This window comes from Lepidochelys kempii, chromosome 3 (genome assembly GCF_965140285.1).
Source record: "Lepidochelys kempii isolate rLepKem1 chromosome 3, rLepKem1.hap1, whole genome shotgun sequence".
Classification (NCBI taxonomy): domain Eukaryota; kingdom Metazoa; phylum Chordata; order Testudines; family Cheloniidae; genus Lepidochelys; species Lepidochelys kempii.
In genome coordinates, this window is record NC_136382.1 from 112237307 (window position 1) to 112260867 (window position 23561).

Genomic DNA, 23561 nt, shown 5'->3' on the forward strand with positions numbered 1-23561 from the left:
AGAGGGGATGTACCCTGCGCCAGAATCTGGCTCTCTGCGAGCAATTGTGTCTCCAGAATTTCAACAGTTGAATCATGTTCTTTGCCCACACCTAAGTGAGTTCTGTTTTCTAGTATACTGCAACATTTGTTATGAGAGTTAAAAAAACAAACAAACAAAAAAAAGTCTAGGCTGAAATTTTCAAAAGCTGATTAGTGACTTAGAAGCCTAAGTTCCATTTTCAAAAGAGATTTTATGCTTATGAGTAACAGGTACTTTTAAACATTTTACCTTTTAGTTTAATTAAATATAAGTTTAGAGGACATAAGACTGAGGTCTGAGAACCCAGCAAAGAGACATATATGTGAAAGTTAATTTTGTGTGGCATTTATAAGTTGGTAGAGAGATCAGAAATTTTATTTATAACGAACTTCAGATAACCTTTTGGTTTCCAGTTTTCTTTCATTATCTAATTACTGTCATGTGACATTGCAAAAAGAAAGTGTTAATTGTAGTAGAAGATTTTCTCAAAAGGGTGTATTATACACTTTCAGTAAATTTAAAGGAGAATGAGCTGCAGCCAATGAAGCTGAAAATGTTGAAATTTCAACTGGGAGATCTTTAGCAGCAATGGATTCAAGAACATCCATAACTGCTCTGTGTGTTGATAGCTTGTCTTACAGTAATTTGCTAATCTCTATATGCCTCATCTAACCTTATTGTTGACTATTGACTTTCATGGGAGTTGTATCAGGCTCTACTTAACTATAAATATTTTAATATTTGAATTTCTTGTAGTATACATGAAGTTGGAAAACGAGAGCTGGAGGAATTCACAATTCTCCATGCACTTACTGGATGGATACCAGAAGTTATTCCTCTCCAGTGAGTTCTTCTGTTAAACAATTAAATACTATTTTTCAGAGAGCCTAGATGAACTGAGATGTGGGCCTTAAAAATCAATCAAAATCAATTTATGAAAGGTCAGGTTTTTAACTCTAGTAAGTGGAGAGATGTGTGTTTAAAGACTTTGGAGGTTAGAAGCTTGCAGTCCCTGAAGAATTTTGCTAACTTTATGTCTGCAAACACTTCTGACACTTGTGAAGCTATTACAAGGTTAGAGCTGTTGATGTTTCTTTTTTACATAGTTACACTTTTTAACTCATATTGAACCCAGCAATGAAAACAGTCCAATTTGCTAGGTATGTCTAGTTTTATTCTGATATACAACAGGCAAAGATTATTTTAATATATAGTAGCATCACTTTGCATAAGAATTTACTGTAGAAAACACAGGAAATCCTATGTGTAACTAGAAACAAAGAGGTTGAGCTCAATTGACTGCTCTTGTCACATTTCCAAGCTGATGCAACTTGTTTACTTTTATTTCAAGCCAAACAGTCATACTAAACTTCATTTAATAACACTCTTGCTCCCAGTCTCTCAGCCATCTCTCCCTGATAGCTCATATTCAAGTCCATTCTGAACAGCCAGTGCAACAGGGAGTTAGTCTGACATCCTCTTTTTTTTGAGTGGTTGATTGGAATATATAGTGTAGAAGGCTCCGTTTGTAAAAGAAATAGTACTTTTGCAACTTGTGGCCTTTTGGTGAATGTATTTTAAAAGAAATAGTTAAACATTAAATGGACTAATATTCCAATAGTAAATAGTTACATAATGGGCCAAAATTTCAGTCTGGCCTTATTTCGGGCTCCTACTTGTGCTTGCAATTTAGGTTACTTAGGTTACTAGATGTCTAAGCCCCAAAATATGCCTGCAGATCAGGAATTTAGACATCCAAATGACCTAAATTACAGGGACCATATTGCATCCACAATTTACTACTGCTTCAATGAAAGTCAGTGTCTGCAAATCTGACCCTAAATATTATTTTTTGTTTTTTTGTTTCGCAAATAGGAAAAGAGTGAGTACTACACTGTTGCTGAATGCAGTAACACAGAGCTGGCTACAGCTTGTTGCACAATCAACTGTTCGGAGACATGGTTTTAAGTTTTTCATGCAGTTACTGTCGGAGTCTGTTCAGGTCCATCTCCCGCCCCCACCCCCGTTTTCCCTCCTCCCACCCCCAACACACACACCCCAGCTGATCAGATTTTACTTTATTTCTGGATGCAAGGATCCCCTGTGCGGAACCAGCACAACAGTAGCCATCATATCAAAGGACTGTTAGAAAGTCTTTGTTGGAATCCTTGGGGAGAAGGTGTTGGAGCTGGTTATATTGAGGTGAATAGGAGAGTCTAGAAGGACCTTTGGAGGGGTGTTTCTTTTTACAAAATCAGGATTTAGTTATTAAGATGTTTACTCTATGTCTCAGTTTAAGATCCTACATTATCGTTCTAGTGTTGCAGAATGATCTACCAAAGATTTCCCCATTAGTTGTAAAGTATCAGGGGTCTTTCACAGCAGTGTCTCCTAACAAGCCTGAGCACAGGATGGCTCGCTATTTCTTGATGTGCTAGCTCCACTAACCAGTCTGTCTATAATGCCGAACACAAACCCTGTTCTTGCCAACTCTTGTTTTTCTAATGATTATACATGCAAACATATAAATAGAGCAGTGTGCTTGTTAGCTGAAATAATACAGTTACTTTTCCAAATTGTCAGATTCAGAGCAGAAAGCCTTATTCTGTAGCAAATATAAGTAATGTTGATGTATTGTATGTATTTTTTAAGGCCTGGATATTTGGATAAAGTTTGGATCTTTTTAAAAGACATAGTGCCAGAATTTAAGCTACCAAATGAGACAACTCCTGAACTGAAAAATCCTCCTTCAGATATGAAGGCTAAAGAGACGAAAGGGCCTGAGTCAAAAAATGAAATTCCAGTTGCCAGTAAGCAAGCGGAGAAGGCTGAGAAAATTGGCAGAGGTAGGAAACTCCAGACACAATAAAAACGTTTCAAATTGAAGATAGACAAAGTTGACATAATGCTCAGCATTCAAGCACATCCTACTTCATTACACTGTAAGCTACTCTATAGGCCCAGTCTTGCTCCCATTGAAGTCACTGGACCAAATTCTGCTGTTGGTGACACCAGTATAAATCCAGAGTAAGTCTAGTTTTAACTGTTGACCATAGTGGTAGCAAGGTTTGGGGCTAATTTTTTGAAGTACCTTCTCCCTTTAATTCATTTGTGGGAGAACACTATGTTCCACTGTTTTGCACATCGACATTTCCATAGAAACGTATTCCTTGTAGAAAGAAACAAGTATATAGGTTACAATTTGCCCTAAGGTGATTGACCAAGAATAATTCTGACCAAAAAGAGCTTGTCATTAGTATCTATTTCATAATGGATGTTACAAGGTGGTGATTACTTGTAAGGAGCTCAGAAAACTAAAATTAACACAAACATGCAATTTCAAAAGTGTTTTTGTTTATTTTTTAAAGTAGGAAAGAAGATAGCAGTGTTTTTGTGTATATCTTTGTGAACATGTGAGTGTATATAAATAACTGTTCATACAGGTTTAAATCAAAATGCAACTAACTTTTCTATTCATTGTATTGAGGGCGAGTTAATATATTTAACATTTCTGGAATTCAATTTTCCTTAAAATCCCATTTGAATTTAAATAATAAACCTGGAACGTTACTTATCTAATGCACTTATTCCACAATGTCATTCTGCAATGTTTAGCTCTCATGCTTATTTCTGTTAGCTTCAGTTTTTACAATACAACATATGTGTAGTTCTGCAACAACTCTGTATAAGAAAGCACAAGCTATAGACTGAATCCTGTGTTCACTGCCTACCCTAACTTAAACTTAAAGATACAGGTGAGATCCTGAGTTAGCCCCTCTCTGGTCCCTGTGAACTGAGGAAAAGAGCCAGAATGATGTAAAGCCAAGGAACTTGAAAAGCCCTGGATCTAGCTGGAGGAGAATTCCAATTGTGCAGGAACTGTGGAAAATAGCCTCAGGTGGCTTCTGAGGATCCTCTCTCCAGCCTTGACATAGGAAGCTTCACAGTTGTTCCAGAGGCAGGATTGAGGGTATAGGGTTGCAGAGATCCTGAGCAGCACTGTCAGCTGTAGGGCAGCCCAGGGAGGCTGCTGTAACATAGCCCCTATCTAAATTACAACAGGGACCACTCCAGCCCTTGAAACAGCTGATAATCAGGAGGACACAGCACGGGCTTCAAGACATTTCAGTCCTTCCACCCCTTAGCTGTGAGTTCTGTACTGCGCCTCTTAGAGGTTCAACAGAGATTCTCACCCTTTAAATATATTACTTATTTTTTAAATGATTTGCTTTTGAAAATTCAAAGTGCAAAGTTTCTGAAGTCTCAGATTTGTATCAGTGATGGAAATAGGGTATTAACCTATGAGACTAACTCTTCTTTATTGATATTATTATTATAGATGGGGTAGATAGGATCATCTGTAATTAAGGTTGTTTTATAATTCCCATTATAACCACCATGTTTCCAGTTGATTATATTTTTGGCAAACTTTAACCATTTGGATGAAATTTTCCTGCTGGGTTTGTGCCTCATGCTGAACTGTTTTGGAAAATTCGGGCCAAAACAGTTGAATCACTCAGGTTTGGCCCAGTTGCTCTTCCGTGATGACAGAGGAGTAGCTGGGCCAATTCTGCACTTATATGCAGCAGTCCAGAAATCTATCACCCTAAGTAGCTGCCTAGCTGGACTGTAGCTAGAGTGACTTCTGATCACCCTGCTTGATCCAGGTAGCGTGGGGAATGAAGCTGCCTGAGTCAATTGCAGAGAAGACAAGAGCCAGACCTGTGGGAAGGGAGCAGATGAAGTTGATTGGGATAAGGAGTCTGTGGCGACTTGGGGGAGGAGAGGACTGGAGTCTAGACAAGGAGACTGGGAGTGGAAGCAGGGTCCAGAATTGGGTGGAGACTCAGAGGCAGTAGTCAGTGGAAACGGATCTGATGAGGACCCAGGGTGGGGATGGAAAACTGGGACTGACTGGGCAAAGAGGGTGACCAAGGAGCTGAGAGGAATGGAGGTGGGGAGAGCCCGAGATCGGATGAGGAATCTGGCAAGTAAGATTGGAACTGGGAGCCTGTCGGGATAGGGATCAATGATATGGGGGTGGAGCGACCAGAGACCACAGTTGAGGAAAGAGAGAGATTTAAGATCTGGGATGTGGGTAACTGGGGGGCAAGAAGACTGGGAATGGGATTAAAAGCCTGAGAAGTGAAGACTTGAACTGGCTAGGTAAGGCGAATGTGCCCACGAAAGCATACTCTTTACAGAATCTGGAATAGATTCAAGGATCCTGAGTCTCACTATTCCTCTGGTGTCAGCAAACCCTCTGGTAAAGTGTCCCATCTTCCTCGAGTGCTGGTCCACACAGAGTATGACAACCTCCTGTTGCTATCAGTTACTCTTAGTTCAAGTGGCACAGGTCTGTGTGGTGGATTTAAATGCTCCATCCTTGCTGATGACCCATGATGTGGTCCCTCATGATGGAATATCTGTTCGGTTTTTAAAAAACCCAGGAAATTACACTCTCACATGCATGCACGTGTAGACACACACACCTACCTATATCTCACACGCGTGCACGTGCACACACACACAGACACATACCTGTCTATGTCAAGGAAAGAAAGTCAAGCACTCAAAAGTTAAATGCCAGAATTAAGGTTGCCCATTTTCCCTCATCAGTTCCATTAATGTAAAAACTACAGTGCCTTGTTTACACTAGGATTTTTACATTGAGGTTTCTGTCTTGATGTAAAAACACACCTTTTTCGACAATGAAGACATAGCCTTTGTCTTTACTGTGCTTTCTCAATCTATTCTACTTAGCAAGAATTTTACTCTTTTTCTTTTAAAAAGCTTACCTGAAATACTGATAAGACCATGAGGTTTCATGATTTAAAGGCATTACAAGGAAAAGAAAATATATACTTTTTATTCTGTTTGGTAGATAAGCTGGAACAAAGAGAAATTGGAAAGAAGAAAAGTAGAGATGGTGAAAAAGAAAAAAACAAGTCAGCACCTCATTCTGCACGAATTACTACAGACATTCAGAGTTCCCTTCAGTCCTTTATTGAGAGTAAGTTATAAATGCTCGTAGAATTTAATCAGTTGGGGTGGTGGTGGTGGTTGTTGTTGTTTTTTTTACAACTATGAAGGTATTGTGTATAGTTGTTTGTCATCAACAACCAGCAGGAAGCTTGTTAGTTTGACATCTGATTTATGTTCACTGTTAGTGGAGTAAAATAATTACAAACTTTAAAATTTATTTGAAAAAATAGCTCTTCTTGTACATCAGTTTAATAGTTGTGGAAGTGTGACAGACTCACTTCTGGGCCAGCAAAAGGCAAGAGGGATCAGCATTAAAGCACATTATGGAAAGAGAAAAACAAATGCCTTAATAGTGTGATGGTATGTTTAAATATGGAAAGGAGGGAAGAAACAGGTCTCAGTGAACTGGAACATATTGGAGGTTTTATTAGATCAATAAAAGGACAGGCAAAATCACCAAATAGTGGTCAAGAGGCAACGTTCCTAGAAGGTTTTTGTCGTTGCTGCTATTACATTAAAGGAGAAGAGACAATTGGTGGTGTGAAGATGAAGATGAAGAAGAGACAGATGGGTGCAAAGAAGAAATGGAGGAGGAAACCGATTCAGATTCCATGTCTGGTGGAATCAAAGTACCTTTTGGTCTCAGGCCTACTTCAGAGACCAGATGAAATGCAATCATAATACACGTGAGAGACTTTTGTTCCATGAGAGTAAATAAAGGGCTGTTATTACTGTTAGGATATAGATATTCAGGCCTGTCAGTAAAGGCCTATACTCCAAGAATTTAGGTGTATTCTTATCGCTTGGCTAGTTATAGAGGTATAAAAGAAAGAATCAAAATCACTGTCTGCTGGTGTAAGGTCCTTCTCTTACTGTGACAGTCTGAGGCCCTGTTCTTAGGCTAAGGCCTTTGGCTAAGCAACAGAGGCAGCCATAAGCTGGGAAGTGACCAGTCACCTCCTCACATTCCAAACTAGTCACATTGAAATAAGGTGCTATTGGGCTGTTTGGAATACAGTCCTGTCCTGTTAATGCCTATCACCTCCAGAGAAAGGGAAGTGCCTAGAAGATGTAAAAGGAAACTTAGTTTGATAGCATCCTGTCTGGCAAGAACTCACTTATCAATAGCTTGGATGTGAAATCCTCACTTCTGTATTGTTTTGTCATTATAGTTTCCACTTTGCTATTGTTTGTCTGTATAATCTCTGTCTGGTTCTGTGATTGTTCCTGTCTGCTGTATAATTAATTTTGCTGGGTGTAAACTAATGAAGGTGGTGAGATATAATTGGTTACATAACCATGTTACAATATGTTAGGGTTGGTTATTTAAATTTCAGGAAAATGATTGGTTAAGGTATAGCTAAGCAGAACTCAAGTTTTACTATATAGTCTGCAGTCAATCAGGAAGTGTGTGTGTGGGGGGGGAAATGGGAACAGGGAATGGGGGTAGAGCTATTCTATCTTGAATTTTCAGATATCAAAAACCTGAGATTTTTTAACAATGAGAAGTAGCACAAGAGACATATAAAGAGCTGCAAGAATGAAGAGCTAGGAAAGCTAGCTCAGGGCAAAAATTAAAACATGTTGTGGAGGCATTAGCAAGGTGAAAAGAACCGGAGCTGAGCCTGAAAGTCCCACTCCGGAATACATGTTCAGATACATAGTAAATGGGTGATAAGAACCTGGATAGACTAGAAAATAAAAAGCAACTAAACCTGAAACTTGTAAAGAAGGAGTCTGTAAGATTTTTTTTGGGGGGGGGGAAGAGGGGGGATATAAGATTGGTTGGCTGTGAAGAAAATGAGAGTATTAAATTTTAATGTTTTTGACAAAGTCTTGAATTCAGTTCTCCTGTCTTCCATAATTTTACTTCCCATATATGTATATAGGAGACTGACACAATCTTCTTCACAAATGTTGAAAAGCTGGGACATCTATCCTCCCTTTTAATTCTATCAGCTATGGCTGTGATTACAGAAGAATTTGGAACTTTCATGCTGCTTAATACTCTGGTAGATCGTACTTCGTTCCCAATGAGGTTGAAATAGTGTGCTGAACACCATATAGTACTCTCTGTGTTTCTTTTCACACATAGTATCAATAGCATTAAGGACATTTTCCTTATGTGAATGCTTTTAGTCATTATCGAAACATTGCTTGTTTGACCAACCATCCTGTATTAATTTCAGTATTGATTATTCTCAGTCTTCTTTTTTCTTCACTTGCCACATGTAGTATTGGCCCTCACATTTAAAGTTATCTGAAAGAGTATACCCAGGGCAAAGTGCTTCACTCACTTTTTTTTTAATTGCTGAGTTTGTGCTGCATGGAAAACCATGTTAGCATAAAAGAGGTTGCAACTCTCCTAATAAATTCAAGTGTTCGCCTTTTAGTTTAGAGGCATAATCATCAATTGATCTTTGCTATGTTCTGGGTGTCAAAGATGAACAGAGACTGCTCCTGAATGACATCAGTATGAAAGCAAAGGCTTAGGAAAATACTAGGTATGAAATGGAATGAACTTAAAACAAATGCTGAGGTTCATCAGAGAGCTGAAAACCCTTCATCTCCAAAGTTATCAAAAAAGAAGATGGAAATGCCTAGGTTGGGTGTTAAGAATGAATCCAGGATTCAGATTCAGAACCATGAGGCTCGTGGTGATTGCAGAAGGTTTCTGAATTACTGCTGGAAATCTTGGAATGGAACCTAAAAGATCATTGTGCAGCCATGGCATTATCTCACCTGGAGCAGCACGAAATTGCTCTTTCATTTCAGCAAAATTTTCCTCAGCTGCACATTTGAGCTTGAGGACTCCAAAGGTCCTGATCTCCTGTACTTTTCAGATGAGCATGAATCCTTCCTACGTTGCTGTCAAATAACTCTTGATAAAGTTTACATTTTACTTTTTAGAATTACAAAAGAATTTCTGTCTTCATTACATGAGTCCATTCAGTCATTTGGTCTTTACTACTTTATTTTAAGTTTAGCCTTGTTGGTTCAGATACATTAATGTACGGATGTTTGGTAAATGCTAATCACTTGTTTATTATTGATCAGCAATTTTCATAATTACTGCTTAGAATGAGAAAGGACCCCTTGGTCAAACCAGTGCTGGGAAGACAAAATATTGAAAAGTAAGATTAATGGTCAGCTTTATATATGACAGTTATCAGAGGCCCTTCCCACCTTTCAGAAATGTCTTAGATTCTAGCAAACCAGGGCCCCAACAGTTCACAGATCTCCTCATTCTCCTTACTATCCAGTGACAATGATTTCACCCACTAGCTATGTCCTTTGCTCTAGTCACCGTTGATCAAGCCCAGCTCCACTAGGCTTCTGGACAATTCCTTATCTTTGTTGATGTTTCTGAATAGCCTTAATAGTCCCAGAGAGAAAGTATGTTCCAGTAGTTAGGGTACTAGCATGGGACTTGGGAGACTTTGCTCTGCTACAGACTTCCTGACTGATCTTGGGCAAGTCAGTCTCTCTGTGCCTCAGTTTCTCATCTGTAAAATAGGGACAGTAGTATTTCTCTGTCACAGGTGTATTGAGAGAAATAATACAGTAAAAGATTGAGGTACACAGATACTTTGATAATGGGGGAAGTGTAAGTACCTTAGGTAGTTAATAGGTATAAAAAGAGCCTTGATATTCTTACAGTTTGCCTTTTATCTGTGGAGAATAGTTAAAGTTTTCACTCACAGGTTGAAATTAGAGCCTAATACTTTTAGTATTAAAAAGTCTTACCTGTGTATGTTGTGTTCATGTGAATATTTCAGAATGACCGAGAAGAAAATCCTGATAAATCCTGAAAATAAAAACCCTTTGGCCCTTCTTTTTAATATACAAATTTTCCCTGAGTTAATTGTAAATGCTTTTTTACTCTCATGGGGAAAAAAATGAGCTTGCTCAAAATGTAGAGTTCCCCGAATGAATTTACAAAACAGCAAGATCTAAAATTGTGCAACTGCTGATATCTCAAATCTTTAGCAGCTGCCTGAATAGTTTGTAAATCTTCAGTGACAGATCTAAATGATAGGCATTGCTGGGGCTAAACATTTTAGTAATGCTGTAGGTTGTAACACTTTTCGCCTAATAATTCACATTTAGCAATGTTATCAATTTTAACCAAATTCACAGACATCGATTTCATGCTACTTTACAGAAGAATAAATTTCCCCCTTAGTTTTTGTACAGTGAGAAAAAATAAAATATTGTTTCATTTTTAAAAGCAGTCAGTATATTTTTTTAATATTCTATTAATGTTAAAATGGATATGATAAAGCAATCTGTTAATGATTTACATGCTCCAATAATTTGTTCAGTGCCCTGTATACATGTTGTTTCACAGTCCATCTGGACTTGGTTTTGCAGCTTTAGGCTCCACCTGGTATTTGATGAAGTACTGATTATTTGAGTAAAATGTTTTCTCACATGAGCTGAAATTGGTCTGGCTTGTGGCATTTACTGTTCTGTAATGTTGAATATTGGAGCTGCTAGTGTTGCTTTTGTAATAGGTCCAATATGTCTGCAAGGGACTGAGATCAAGCCCAAATGCATTATTGCTTTTAAACAAATGAAACCCATAGCTAACACAACAGCTGTGGCTAACATGGGAGTCACAAGCGTGTGGAGAGAGATATTAAGGACCAACTGGAGCATTCACCAACCACTGAAATTTTACAGAGATGTTGAATTTAAAGGGATTTCAGAAGGGACATTCAAGAATTGGAGGTTTTCTACGGTATTGAAGAAAAGTATTGAAAGCTTTGCATACCTTCCAGAAAGAAAGATTTTAAAAGCACATAGAAGGCTACACTTCCTGTCAACTTACATAGCTGGAAACTCACTAGAACTAGAAGAGTAATGGATCCCTGTTTCTATCTTGCAAACCGATATATCACTTGTGACATACCAGGGTACAATCCAGACCAATGAATAGCTGTCACCCATGCCCTGTAACTTGGGGTGCCCTTTACAATGCCTTGCTGCTGTAGCCTCCAACCTGGACTGCTCACAAACAGCCTCCAACATGTTCCCAACCATGTCTCTGTGTGTGCTACAGCCAGACAGCCACACCATGGCTCTTAACAGCCATAAAGATTACCACAGAATGACCCCAACACACTCCCAGTCCCAGATTTCTCCCCAGAAACATATGTCCTGTACTGCTCATCCCTCGCCTAGACAGTACAAATTTATTGAGTCCATTTTCCTTTAAGGGAATAATATGCACTCAACTTGTTATCACAGATGGGGTTACCCAGACACTTCAGTTTTGAACACACTGAATTAGATAAAACAGTAAAGCAATTTTATTAGCTACAAAGAGATTTTAGGTAAGTACAAGTAATGAAGCATAAAAATCAGAAGTGGTTACAAGAAAAATAAAGATAACTCTTATTGGTGCCTAACTTAAACTATATTATATTCAAAGCAAAGTTTTCTCACCACATGAGAACACATGAGAACGAGGAGTAATGGTCTCAAGTTGCAGTGGGGGAGGTTTAGATTGGATATTAGGAAAAACTTTTTCACTAAGAGGGTGGTGAAACACTGGAATGCGTTACCTAGGGAGGTGGTAGAATCTCCTTCCTTAGAGGTTTTTAAGGTCAGGCTTGACAAAGCCCTGGCTGGGATGATTTAACTGGGAATTGGTCCTGCTTTGAGCAGGGGGTTGGACTAGATGACCTTCTGGGGTCCCTTCCAACCCTGATATTCTATGATTCTATGTCCGAAGGCTGCTTTCTTTGTCTCTTCATGCGCAGTGAATGTGATGGGCGGGGGTGTTGACCCCTGCTTTTTATAGTTCTGTCCTCCCCTTTGAGAAGCATTTCTAGCTGGGAGCAAGGTGACAAGCAGCCTTTGTGGAAGGAAACTCCATGCTGTTTCTTTGCTAAATTGTAGATTTATACCCCTATCCCCTTTCCTGACAAAGAATGACCACTTAGCAGGAAATGGTCCATCAGCCTTGTTTACACCTGGCTGAGTTGTCAGCTTGCCTTTTTGTCTCCGAAGAACTGGTTTGGCCACTCCCCAGACTTATCTGGAAAACATACTTTTAGTCATGATTTCAGCTTATGTTTATAGCTTCACATATAATACTGCTACATGCATTTTGTCATGATATTATTGATCAGCAAATTGTACAAAAATAATTGCAATAGTGTGTGGGGTGTGAACACAGGTATATTCTATTACATCACTACATGAGCAAAAAATACCCATGGAAGACAGGGATCAAGCCATGGCCAATCAGTTCAAACACGCAGCACACACGCCCACAGACTGGGAAAGTGAAATAGGAAGAAACAGCTCCTGTTGATTTTGGACCATTTATATAGTCCAGATTACATTTCTAAGGCCTGGTCTACACCTCATAGTTAAGTTGATGTAAGGCACTAAAGATACTAAAATATCGCTCCTGCCGATGTAACTTGCCCCCTACACCGACTTAACTTTACCTACACGAAAGGGAAGGATTCAATGTTGATATAGTTAAGATGACACAGTGTCAGTGTGAACACTGCATTGCTTACATTGACTGTTGCTACCTTTCAGAAGCTGTCCCACAAAGCCCTACACTGACAGTTAAATCAGTGCAAGCTCTCCTGGTGAGGACGTACATTATGCTCTTCGTGTCAGCAGTGTGGACATTCAAAAGTGATTTTAATTTCTGCAGTGGCTGTACGTTAACATAACTTAGGTTAACAAAATTTTGTAGTGGACACATACCTTCTCTTATCTGTCTAGGCATTTATATAGTGTGCTGTGGCATCTCAGTACCAATATTTTTAACATTTGGGGGGAAAACATAAAAGGAGTATCTCCTGTGGACCAATCACTAAAGTTACTTTCTGACCAACAGCCTGTCTGCTATCTATTTTGTGTAATGCAAGCAAAATATTTAAAAGGTATTAACACACTAAATTGCATTGGACCAAAACAATGGGGCTTTTCCAGAAATGGTTCCTTTTCAATGGAGAGTCTATCAAGCACTTCTCCTCACTTAAATATTCCAATCATACTCTAATTATAGAACACGGTGTTCCACAGGGAATTAGAACCATTTGGTGTTATGTACTTCATAATTTGTTTTGTTTTTGTCTTGTTCTAAGCCATATTAATACAGTGTTCTCTCTTCTAGGCTCTCCAGTGCCGACAGTGCCACAAATGGTGGTGTGTGCTAGCTATGTACCTCTCCATTTGTCTGAAGAGAAGATCTTTGTTTTGGGGCAAATGGTAAGGCTTTGTTCTCTTAGGAAAAACAAATAACTATTTCACAATTAAGATATTTATTTTGTCACAAGTTCATTTTAAAAAAAACATTCCCCAGGAAATGACTGTTCAGTTCAATTTATATTTCAATGCTGAATACATTTCTTTTAATCTTTAAATCTCTATTTCTCTCCACAGCTCTAGCAATCAGTTTTACCACATTTTTCACTTCTGACTCTTGAGTTCTTGTGTTAGTCAGTATACTTTGGGCTAATGAGGGCTAGACTAAATCTTGTTAGATTAAAAAAAGGCAAGATGGGATATTAATGAAAAAAATAAGCCTAATTACTGTAAGAGCTCCTTGAAAAATTGAATTCAGTTTTTTTAGTACAATTAACTCATAATTTCTAATAAACTAGTATAAAACAGAAAATAGCCAATCTGTGCCCATTTAAGCTGTGATTGTTGTTGTGACTGGTGAAAGTAAGTGGGTGGCAGATGTTACATTTCTTGTTTCTGCAGAAAAATAAAAATAAAGGGAGTTGTAACTTGTTAATATATTTACAATTAGTTCTCTCATCCAGCCCAAAAGCTATTTGTATGGTGGAGAGGGAAGGATTTCTTGAAACCTTAGCTTTAGATGTAAGGAATAAAAACAAATTTTCTTTTCAATTTGATTCTTATTACTAATAATTAGAGCACTTAAAGATTATTAGTCTTCACAGAATAAAGAAATGTCTGGCAGTGCTTTTATGAGACTGTTTTGAATTAACTGTGTTTAATATCAGTTGGACGCAGGATTGTGTTCTTTGTTTAAATAGTATTGTGTTACTAGAAAGACCACTGTAATTTAATCCTATATAATTTATGTGTTTAGCACAGTTTCTCTATACTACTGCTAATTTATAGTAATCAGAAAGCAGTTTGGAAGTTGTGGTTTAGTGGTTGCATTCTCTCCTGCCATATGGAGGGTCAAGTCTAATTCCTGGTTTTGGCCTCAATCCCTAATGTGGCAGAGATCACCACAAAAGAGGTGTGATACACAGGTGTGATAAGGCAGGTCTGAGATGTCATTTAGACATTTGTCAGAGATGGTCATTTAGTAGACTCATGAATGAATGGTAGTCTAGGGGGTGTAAATATAGAAATATACTATTTCTTCTGGACATCTTTTAGGCAAGCCTTGTTCAGACCATGTTTGGAAACCCAGAAATCCACCATTGAAAGTAATCATATTTTGTAAGATTAGTTTAATTACTTGGGTGAGATCCTGGCCCCATTAAAGTCAATGGGAGTTTTGTCATTCAGTTCAGTTCATGATTTTTGCATTTTTCTCTTTTGGCCTACTTTATTGGTGTGTGCTCTCCCAATGCTTGTATAGCTGTGTTTTGGCTGTCTACAGAAAGAATGCAGAGTTATTCAAATAAAAGGGGGAAAAATCAATAGTTTGGTATCACTCTAGTATGTATCTTGGCAACAGTTATCTGCCAAGATCTACAGTAAAGTAGCTAAACTGGTTTGCTGAAGTGCAGAATCATTTCTAAACACCAGGTGGCTTTGCTTCTTACATGTTAAGTACTGTCTGTTTAAATGTGTGCTTCCCCAGCCACCACTCCTGCATGTTATATGTCCAGGAGAAAACATCACATCAAACTGATGAGGTTGCTTATGGATCTTTTTTTGCATTCTGGCTTGATTTCTCTTTATTTGCAGTCACACTGACAATCACAGTAATTGCTGCAGAACTAGTGGAGTTCCAGGGATGTTAGACAATGAGCGGGAGCAATGCGCGGGGGCGGGGAGGGGCTTTTTGTTGGAATGCAGAATAAAGATGAGTAATTGGTTTAGTTTGTTCAATGAACAACAGAAGATACATAGCTAAAAAAAAATAAAAATAAAAACAAAGGAAGATGTCCAAATATTAACACTAAACATTAAGTAGTGAAGGAATATACTTAAATATTAGAAGATAACTGTTTAAATGGGAAGAGCACCACTCAATGTCCGTATCTAAAATTACTCTTATGTCATGGTTATGCGGGCTAGCTGTAGTGTCTTTACATACAACCACATGTACTAAAATAGACAGCGAGATTAAAGGGCTAATTCTGATATAAAAATATTGCTGCAGAATAACTTTACATTATGGATGTTTTCATGAGCCACCTAAATAAGCCAGTTGCTTAGTAGAACTCTGCCACCTTGTAGGTGTCAGCACGAAGCTTTAGCGAACGCTTCAGAAAAACATTTTAAACAAAAAATCTTTAAAACAAAATGTTGCCAGCCTTCCTCCTTTTTTCATTCCACTGCTGTGACACAATATCATTCTGTGTTTATCTCCAGAGCTGAAAAATGCATGGTTGTGGCTGAAACAACTTTTGTATGATCAATCCTTTATATACGATAAAATGTATTTAAACCAAAAATGTGCCATTAAATTTTGACTCCTGATCAGTCATCTTTGCTAGACATGTTTGGAACAAGGAGCTGACTGAATATTTCATGTTAAAATCTAATATTTTGTCAAGATTCTGTATGCTTACTGCTTAGCTCTTTTAGTATAGGAAAGGAGAACTGCTGTCACTGAGTTTATCCTTCTGTATTTTGCAGGCTGATTCTTCTGAGAAGTTGAGGCAGTATGGACTTTCCCACATATATAGCCATCCTGTGCTGGTGACTAGGACTAGGTCCTGTCCTCTGATAGCTCCACCAAAGCCACCACCAATTCCTCGATGGAAACTGATCCGCCCGAAAAAAGAAACTATTGTGACAGATGAAGCTCAAGGTTTGTCTGCTCAGACTGTACAAAATATATTTAATTTACTATGAATCACAGTTAAAGTTCTTAGTGTTTCACTTTTGAACCAATGTAGTGGAAACTCTTGGCATATAATTTCAGTGGAGTTACATCACAGTTGAATTTCACTCCTTATTTTTGCACCCTTGTTTAAGGCTTTCCCCCCATTCATTCATAAATGAGTGTTTGGGAGAGGCAGGATACATCATATCTGGAAAAAATCCCCAAACCTGAATTAAAGATTTGGAGAGAATCAGTGATGGACTTAACCACTTTTTAACTGAGAACACAGAAACTGGAAAGCTTTGAGAAATTATTTATTTATTATTATTAGAGCTATAGGGACATGATGTTGACAGCTAGCACAGCGCTTAAACACATGCTTTACTTTAAGCATATGGATAGTCCCACTGACTTTATTGGTCCTACTCACATACTTAAAGTTAAACTGTATATCTACACTACAGCTGGGCACAAGCCTCCCAACACCAGATAGCCAGACTTGCGCTAGCGAGGCTTGAACTAGTGTGCTAAAAATTGCAGTGTGGACGTTGATGGCTCTGTCATCAGCTCGGGCTCTCAGGTCCACCGGCCTTCTGTGTCTGAGCTCGGGTGGCTAGCCTGAATCTGTGCTGGAGCTGCAACATCCATACTGCTATTTTTAGCATGTTAGATTGAGCCCCGCTTGCACAAGTGTGTCTACCTTGGCTGGGAGGCTCAGAGCTGCAGTGTAGGCCTACCCTTGTTGGCTCAGGCTCAGAGTAATCAGTACGTTGTAGGATATAAGCTCTGTGTGTGCACAGTGCTTTACTTAAAGGCACCGTTGACCATTCCCTTCCATTCTTGCACTATCTGCAGGAATGGCAGAACAGGAAACTGAGGCCTACCTTTCTAAAACATGCCATCTTTTGGGCTTACATTTCCTCAATAGCAACTTCATAATTGTCTAAGAGGGTTTTCATAGACTTGCTGCTAAAGTCTTTTTAGAGAGTTTTGCAGATCAGATATTAGCAATAAAAATTGCCTAACAGTATTTCACTAAGAATTCATGAAGTTGCCTTAAATAACTCATGAGACATTTAATAGACCATTTTTATTCAGTTATTCTAATTGTGTGCATGCACTCTTAAAACTGTGGCCTTAATAGTTTTTTCTCAAAATACTCTACATTAGAAATATTATTAATTTTCACATTTAACAATAATGCAATGGTAAGTCTAATTAACATGCACGTAGATGGTATGAACTAAGACAGATTTTTTCAGTATCTTAGGCATTCTATTTATTTATTTGAAATGAATCAAATCCTTAATTCCTTACTTGGAAAACTTGTATTGACTTCAGCTGCAGTTTGCTTGAGGATGGGGTAATAACTGAACTAGGTGGTTGCTTGCAGGGAGCTATGGGGTAATTCAGCTGCAACTATGTTAATATGGGCTTAAAGGGTTCTCAAGGATAGTAATGACACTGCACAACCAAGCTGTAGAAGTGTCCATTTCATATTTCAAAAGTCCTGCTGAATTAAAATCTTTTGAAAGCTGTACTTTCAAAAATCACTTAATGGTTTAGTACATACAGCTATCCTTGTAATGTCAGATTTCACCTTGAATTGTACCAAAACTAGCCACAGTCTTAACCCTTCTTTGTGAATTTTTATTTTGAACAGTATCACTGGTTTTAGTGTTTTAAAACTCATAATAATCTTTTTTTATTTTTTCAGAACCTATAATAAAGAAACCTGAACAGTATATTGAGATTGCTAGCCCATTTCTGAATTATAGAGTCACTCCTATTGCAGTACCCACAAATATGTAAGTAAATTAAACTTCCTGTACAATAAGGGAATGCACTTATTTGTTCCGAAAGAGTGTTAACATTTCTGTTAAACATTCATCATGTAACCAATATAAACACAAAGTATTGTGTTTATCTATAATATGCAAACCAGTTGTTTACTTTCATTGCTCACTCAAGGGCCTGTACCTTTTATCTGAGATGTAATTGCATAAGAAATGATCCCTTTTTAAATTAAGAATGTCTAGGAGCAATTGAAATCCAGAATTTTCAATACACATGTTTTCCATTTACCTTTCCTACATTATTTTGACCTGTGTGCCAAACAGTTCTTTTCTTTTCCCTAAACCCCTACTAGACACACCATGGATTATTGGGTCCAAAAGTTGGAATTTTCTTTCTTCAAATGTTTATGGGCTTCATCAAAGGCCATTGAAATCAATAGAGTCTTTCTATTGAATTCATTAGGGCTTGGGTCAGGCCCCGTAAGTATTTTCTTATAATAGATTTTGATTGTTTTTCTTTTCTACTTTTCTTATTGTATTGAAAGGTGGGATTTGCAATAGAGATGCTCAATGTTCCTCTTACGTTTAAGGAGTTATTAAATGTTAAGATAATCTTCCCCTCAATTATGAGTGATATGTGATTTTTTAACTGAATATGAAAATTGGCCTCAGGAACTAATTCACTTTAAATCACCTCCAAATGATAGAAGAAATGGATACTGCTCAGTCTGCTTCTTTGTTAAATTCCTCCTCTTCCTCCACTTAGCTAGAAGCTTCAGGAAGAATGTAGAGGGGTAATTATGCCTGTGTTCTTCCTGAAGTACAGTATAGGGTGCAGTTGCTGATGGTTATTTTAGTCACATGTAAAGGAAAAGGTGGGAAGCCAGTTTTCATTTTCAGCTTTATATTAGATTTGCCAGAAAGGCAATGCATCAAGGATCTTCAATTATAAGGGGTGATTATACTCTTAAAAAGAACCCATAACTCGATGATTTGTTGATTAAAGGACCACTTGCCTCAGAGATTTCACTCTGCCCTCAAGACATTTTGCCAGTTGTTTGAGTCATTGGGCCAAAGAATGGAACCTCTAAGATGTCCCTTTCACATTGACACAAGTCATGGAGCTCATGGAATCAGTTCTACATTCTAGATCTGTGACACCATTTTTCTCCTGAAAAAAGGTTTCAGACTTCTCAGAATGATTCTTCTACTCCAGAATATCTTCAGATAGCTTTCAGATTTTCTCTCAGTTCTATTGAGCCTCATGGCCTCTTGCACATATGTCATTCCTCTAGCCAGACTTCAAAAGAGACCATTGCAAGGCTGGCTCAGAACTATTCATTGGCTTCATTTGGATAACATGGAGCAACAGGCCATTTGTTTCTCCTGAAGTTACGTTTTCACAAGTGCGGTAGATAATACCAGAACATGCTTGCAAAGGTGCCTCTTTCAACCAATTAGAATCATAGACTTTAAGGTCAGAAGGGACCATTATGATCGTCTAGTCTGACCTCCTACACAATGCAGGCCACAAAATCTCACCCATCCACTCCTGTAACAAACCCCTAACCTATGTCTGAGCTACTGAAGTACTCAAATCGTGGTTTAAAGACTTCAAGGTGCAGAGAATCTCCAGCAACTGACCTGTGCCCCATGCTGCAGAGGAAGGCAAAACCCCCCCGAGACTTCAGCCAATCTGCCCAGGAGGAAAATTCCTTCCCGACCCCAAATATGGCGATCAGCTAAACTCTGAGCATGTGGACAAGACTCACCAGCCAGGCACCCAGGAAAGAATTCTCTGTAGTAACTCAGATCCCACCCCATCTAACATCCCATTGGGCATATTTACCGCTAAAATAGTCAAAGATCAATTAATTGCCAAAATTAGGCTATCCCATCCGCAATGCTGGTAACAAATACTTCAACATGGTTAGAAAGCTGAGCTGTTTCAACTCACATGCAAAGACTTTTGTACACGAGTATAAAAAAACTTCACATAAATGTCCAGGCACAGAGAGCAGGCTGGCTAACAATGCTTCTCTCCTAACAGGTCCCTTCCTTTGTACTTTCATGAAGAATTCTACCACCATATACTTTATTACATTGAAAAGCACCAAATTAAAAGAACATTAAGGTTGCAAAGTCAAGCAGTTAAAAGTTAGGAAATACCAGTATTAAAGCTATCTGTGCAACTTTAATTCAGTCCCCTTATGTGTATGCATTTTGATGCAGTCTTAAATTACATGGTCACATACTGTTTTTTCCATAGGACCCCTGCCTCATTTAGAATCATAGAATATCAAAGTTGGAAGGGACCTCAGGAGGTCATCTAGTCCAACCCCCTGCTCAAAGCAGGACCGATCCTCAATTAAATCATCCCAGCCAGGGCTTTGTCAAGCCTGACCTTAAAAACTTCTAAGGAAGGAGATTCCACCACCTCCCTAGGTAACACATTCCAGTGTTTCACCACCCTCCTAGTGAAAAAGTTTTTCCTAATATCCAACCTAAATCTCCCCCACTGCAACTTGAGACCATTACTCCTTGTTCTGTCATCTGCTACCACTGAGAACAGTCTAGAGCCATCCTCTTTGGAACCCCCTCTCAGGTAGTTAAAAGTAGCTATCAAATCCCCCCTCATTCTTCTCTTCCGCAGACTAAAGGATGGACACTTGCTCTGGGGATAAATCAGAGTTGTGCAGTGAAGGAAACTGTTGTCCGTAGGACATCTGCTTCATTTGTTGCAGAAGTTGGAAGGTGTATTATGAATGAGACCTTGTCTACACTTGCAGTGGTGTGTAGGATACATGTAGCTACACACTGCTGTGAAAGGCAGGCTAAATCCACACTTATCTACATATGGCAATGAAAGTCTCTGGCAATGGGATGTTATACTGCTAAAATTAGCAGTGGAGATGTGGAAGGCACTGTTTGAGTGGGTAGAGAGCTGTGTAGGGTATATACAGTAGGGTTCAGACATTTAGGGCACTCTACTCTACTTGCCTAAGCAGTGCCTCACTGTCTACACTGCTATTTATACCCATGCTAACTGGGCATGCAGTGTCTGTTCTGTACATGCTGTAAGTGTAGACCTACCCTGAGGCAGGGATTGCAGAAAGAAAGAGGATGGTCTCATGGTTAAGCCAGCTAAATGGAGTTTTGAGTTCTGTCCCTATCTCTGTTACAGAGTGCCTGTGTGATGCTGATCAAGTCATGTAGACCAAAATTTCCGCAGGTGACCACTATATGTTTCTCATTTTCAGGTGCTCAGCTTGTGCGAAGCACTCACAACTGCAACAGACATAACTGGAAGCTTTGCTCTGAATATATTAAGTGCTGTAAAATGTTAGGTATTTTAAAAAGTCAGGTGCTAGGCCTTTCAAATTGGACACCCAAAATCAGTGAATATATTTAACAGTTTTGCTTTTAATCTCTGTCCTCAGTTTCTCATAGTGTAAAATAGGGACAGTACTACCACTTTACTTCACAGAGGTGTTATGAACATGAATTCATTAATGTTTGTAAAGAACTAAGATACTATCATGAGAGTACCACAGAAGCCCATGAGAAAAATAATAATTATGTAGTCAGTGCAGGGCTTGGATTGTGGTTAGTAAATAATGCATGGGGGTAATACAGTGAATGATGAGGCTAAAAGAAAAGACTAGCTGCTCATTTAGTCAGCACTGTGAATCCTGTGAAAAAAATAGTATGTGATTGTGCAATGAAAGACTATCATAATGCTTACACACAGGGGGGTTGAATTAAGATTGCAAAGGCAACCTTAATACTGGCATTTCCTGACTTCTAAGTTGCTTAAATTTGCAACCTTAACATTATTTAATGCTTTTTTATGTATGGTTTTGTCCATTGTGGGATGTCCAGTCAGATGATTCTTCTGTCTTATGAGTGTCGGTGGGGATGTGAAGGTTGTGGGTGGTGTTGTCCTTGTGATGAAATAATTGTCTGAGTAGGAGTCAAGGAAAGAATTATTTTACTTCTCCACATTTTAGTATGGTGTCAGGTCCCGTGGTGTGGCAGAAGTGATTGAAAGGCTGGTATTGCACTGGTCCTGACACACACCTTCCATAAGATACTTCCTTGCCTCCAGCATGAAGGAGTGTAACAAAGTCACTCACAGTCCAGCGTGCCCTGAGAAGGCATCACAGTAGCATAGCCATTAAACACAAAAAGCAAAAAATGGAATCAACTCCATGACTCACAGAACATTACCTCTAGGAGAAACCATGACACCAGTTCCTACCACTTGGACACTATACGACACCCCACTATCATCAGATAAGCATAAGATTACCCCTAACTGGAGCTGAATTATCTGTACTCCCTAAGGGACTGAGCTTCTGCCCCATCACAGAATCTGAAACCATACTAATGTTGAGAACTGGAAGAATCATCTGACTGGACTCCCCCCAGTGGATGAAACCACAAAGACTAGATCATCATGTTTATTGCTTCAAGAAAGAAATCAGCTGTGAAATCCTTAACAAACATTATATCCCCCACAATCTTCCACTGCCGAGAGGACAGCTATACAATCCAACCCCCAGATAGTGATCACAGCAGCAGACATAGGGGGCAACATTGTAGTCCTCAATTGTGATGACTATGTCTTATAATATAATATTGTCTTATAATATAATTCTGTAATATTATTGAGATGATGAAATTTCTTACCTTTTATTTGTAAAAAAGAATTATATAGATGCTACATTATGAAAATTCCTTGACTTATTTTTTATTCTGTATCTTAAGCAATTTGCCTTAAAATGGAGAAATATCTATAAATGAAAAGTGTTGAAATAGTAAATGGAGTAATAATTATAAATAAAATGCTGTAATATTTGCAGATTAGCAGAATTTTGTAGTATGTTTTCATATTTTAATAAATTACTTTCTGATCTCTTTAGCTTGTTTTGTCAAGGGTGAAATTATTTCTATTAGGTTTCTGTGACAACCATCTAATTCAATCTCCTGTGATTTAATTAACAAGGAGTTACCAAAATATATAGTGAAAATCAACATTTTATTAAAGTAATACTGTTTTTAAATGATGTAAGGGATTTAGACTCATAATTGGGATTGCAGCTATTTTTAATCTGTAACCTTAATCCTAATCAAAGATATAAATATTAAGACATTATTTAAGAGAATATATTTCTGCCAGTTTTATTGCTAAAGAATTAAATATTTCATTCTCTCTTTTAAGGAAGTACTGGATGAAGCATATTTACATTTGTTCTATTGTATTACAACTACGCATTTCAATCAAATTGCTATTTGTGTGACATTGCTTTGATTTAGTCCCCATAGCCCATATAACCAAGCAGTGAGTTCTAACAAGCTCCTGCTACCACTGAAGTCAAAGGCAAAACTCTGATTTACTTCAGTGAGAGTAAGATTGGGTTCTACATGGATTTTCATGTTTTGTCTGTCTTGTATCCATGGAGACCAATTTTGAAGAAAAAAGCAAAACTGCTTCCCCCGGCCTCCACTTCTGGATGTGTTCTCCCCAGAACCACTAACCCAGGAACCTATCCTTGCAACGAAGCCCGTTGCCAACTGTGTCCACATATCTATTCAGGGGACACCATCATAGGGCCTAATCACATCAGCCACACGATCAGAGGCTCATTCACCTGCATATCTACCAATGTGATATATGCCATCATGTGCCAGCAATGCCCCTCTGCCATGTACATTGGTCAAACTGGACAGTCTCTACG

The 23561-nt window shown here is 38.4% G+C and overlaps 1 protein-coding gene across 3 annotated transcripts in view; it reads left to right on the forward strand.

Moving 5' to 3' along the window:
* The window catches only part of ADGB (androglobin), a 224461-nt gene that overhangs the window by 60872 nt on the left and 140028 nt on the right, over positions 1 to 23561 (forward strand). For all 3 annotated transcript variants that reach the window (XM_073337563.2, XM_073337564.2, XM_073337565.2), the window contains 6 exons: positions 778 to 864; positions 2674 to 2867; positions 5906 to 6034; positions 13154 to 13248; positions 15835 to 16009; positions 17742 to 17832. In XM_073337563.2, the coding sequence (XP_073193664.2) occupies positions 778 to 864; positions 2674 to 2867; positions 5906 to 6034; positions 13154 to 13248; positions 15835 to 16009; positions 17742 to 17832 (771 nt within the window). The remainder of the gene's footprint in view (positions 1 to 777; positions 865 to 2673; positions 2868 to 5905; positions 6035 to 13153; positions 13249 to 15834; positions 16010 to 17741; positions 17833 to 23561) is intronic.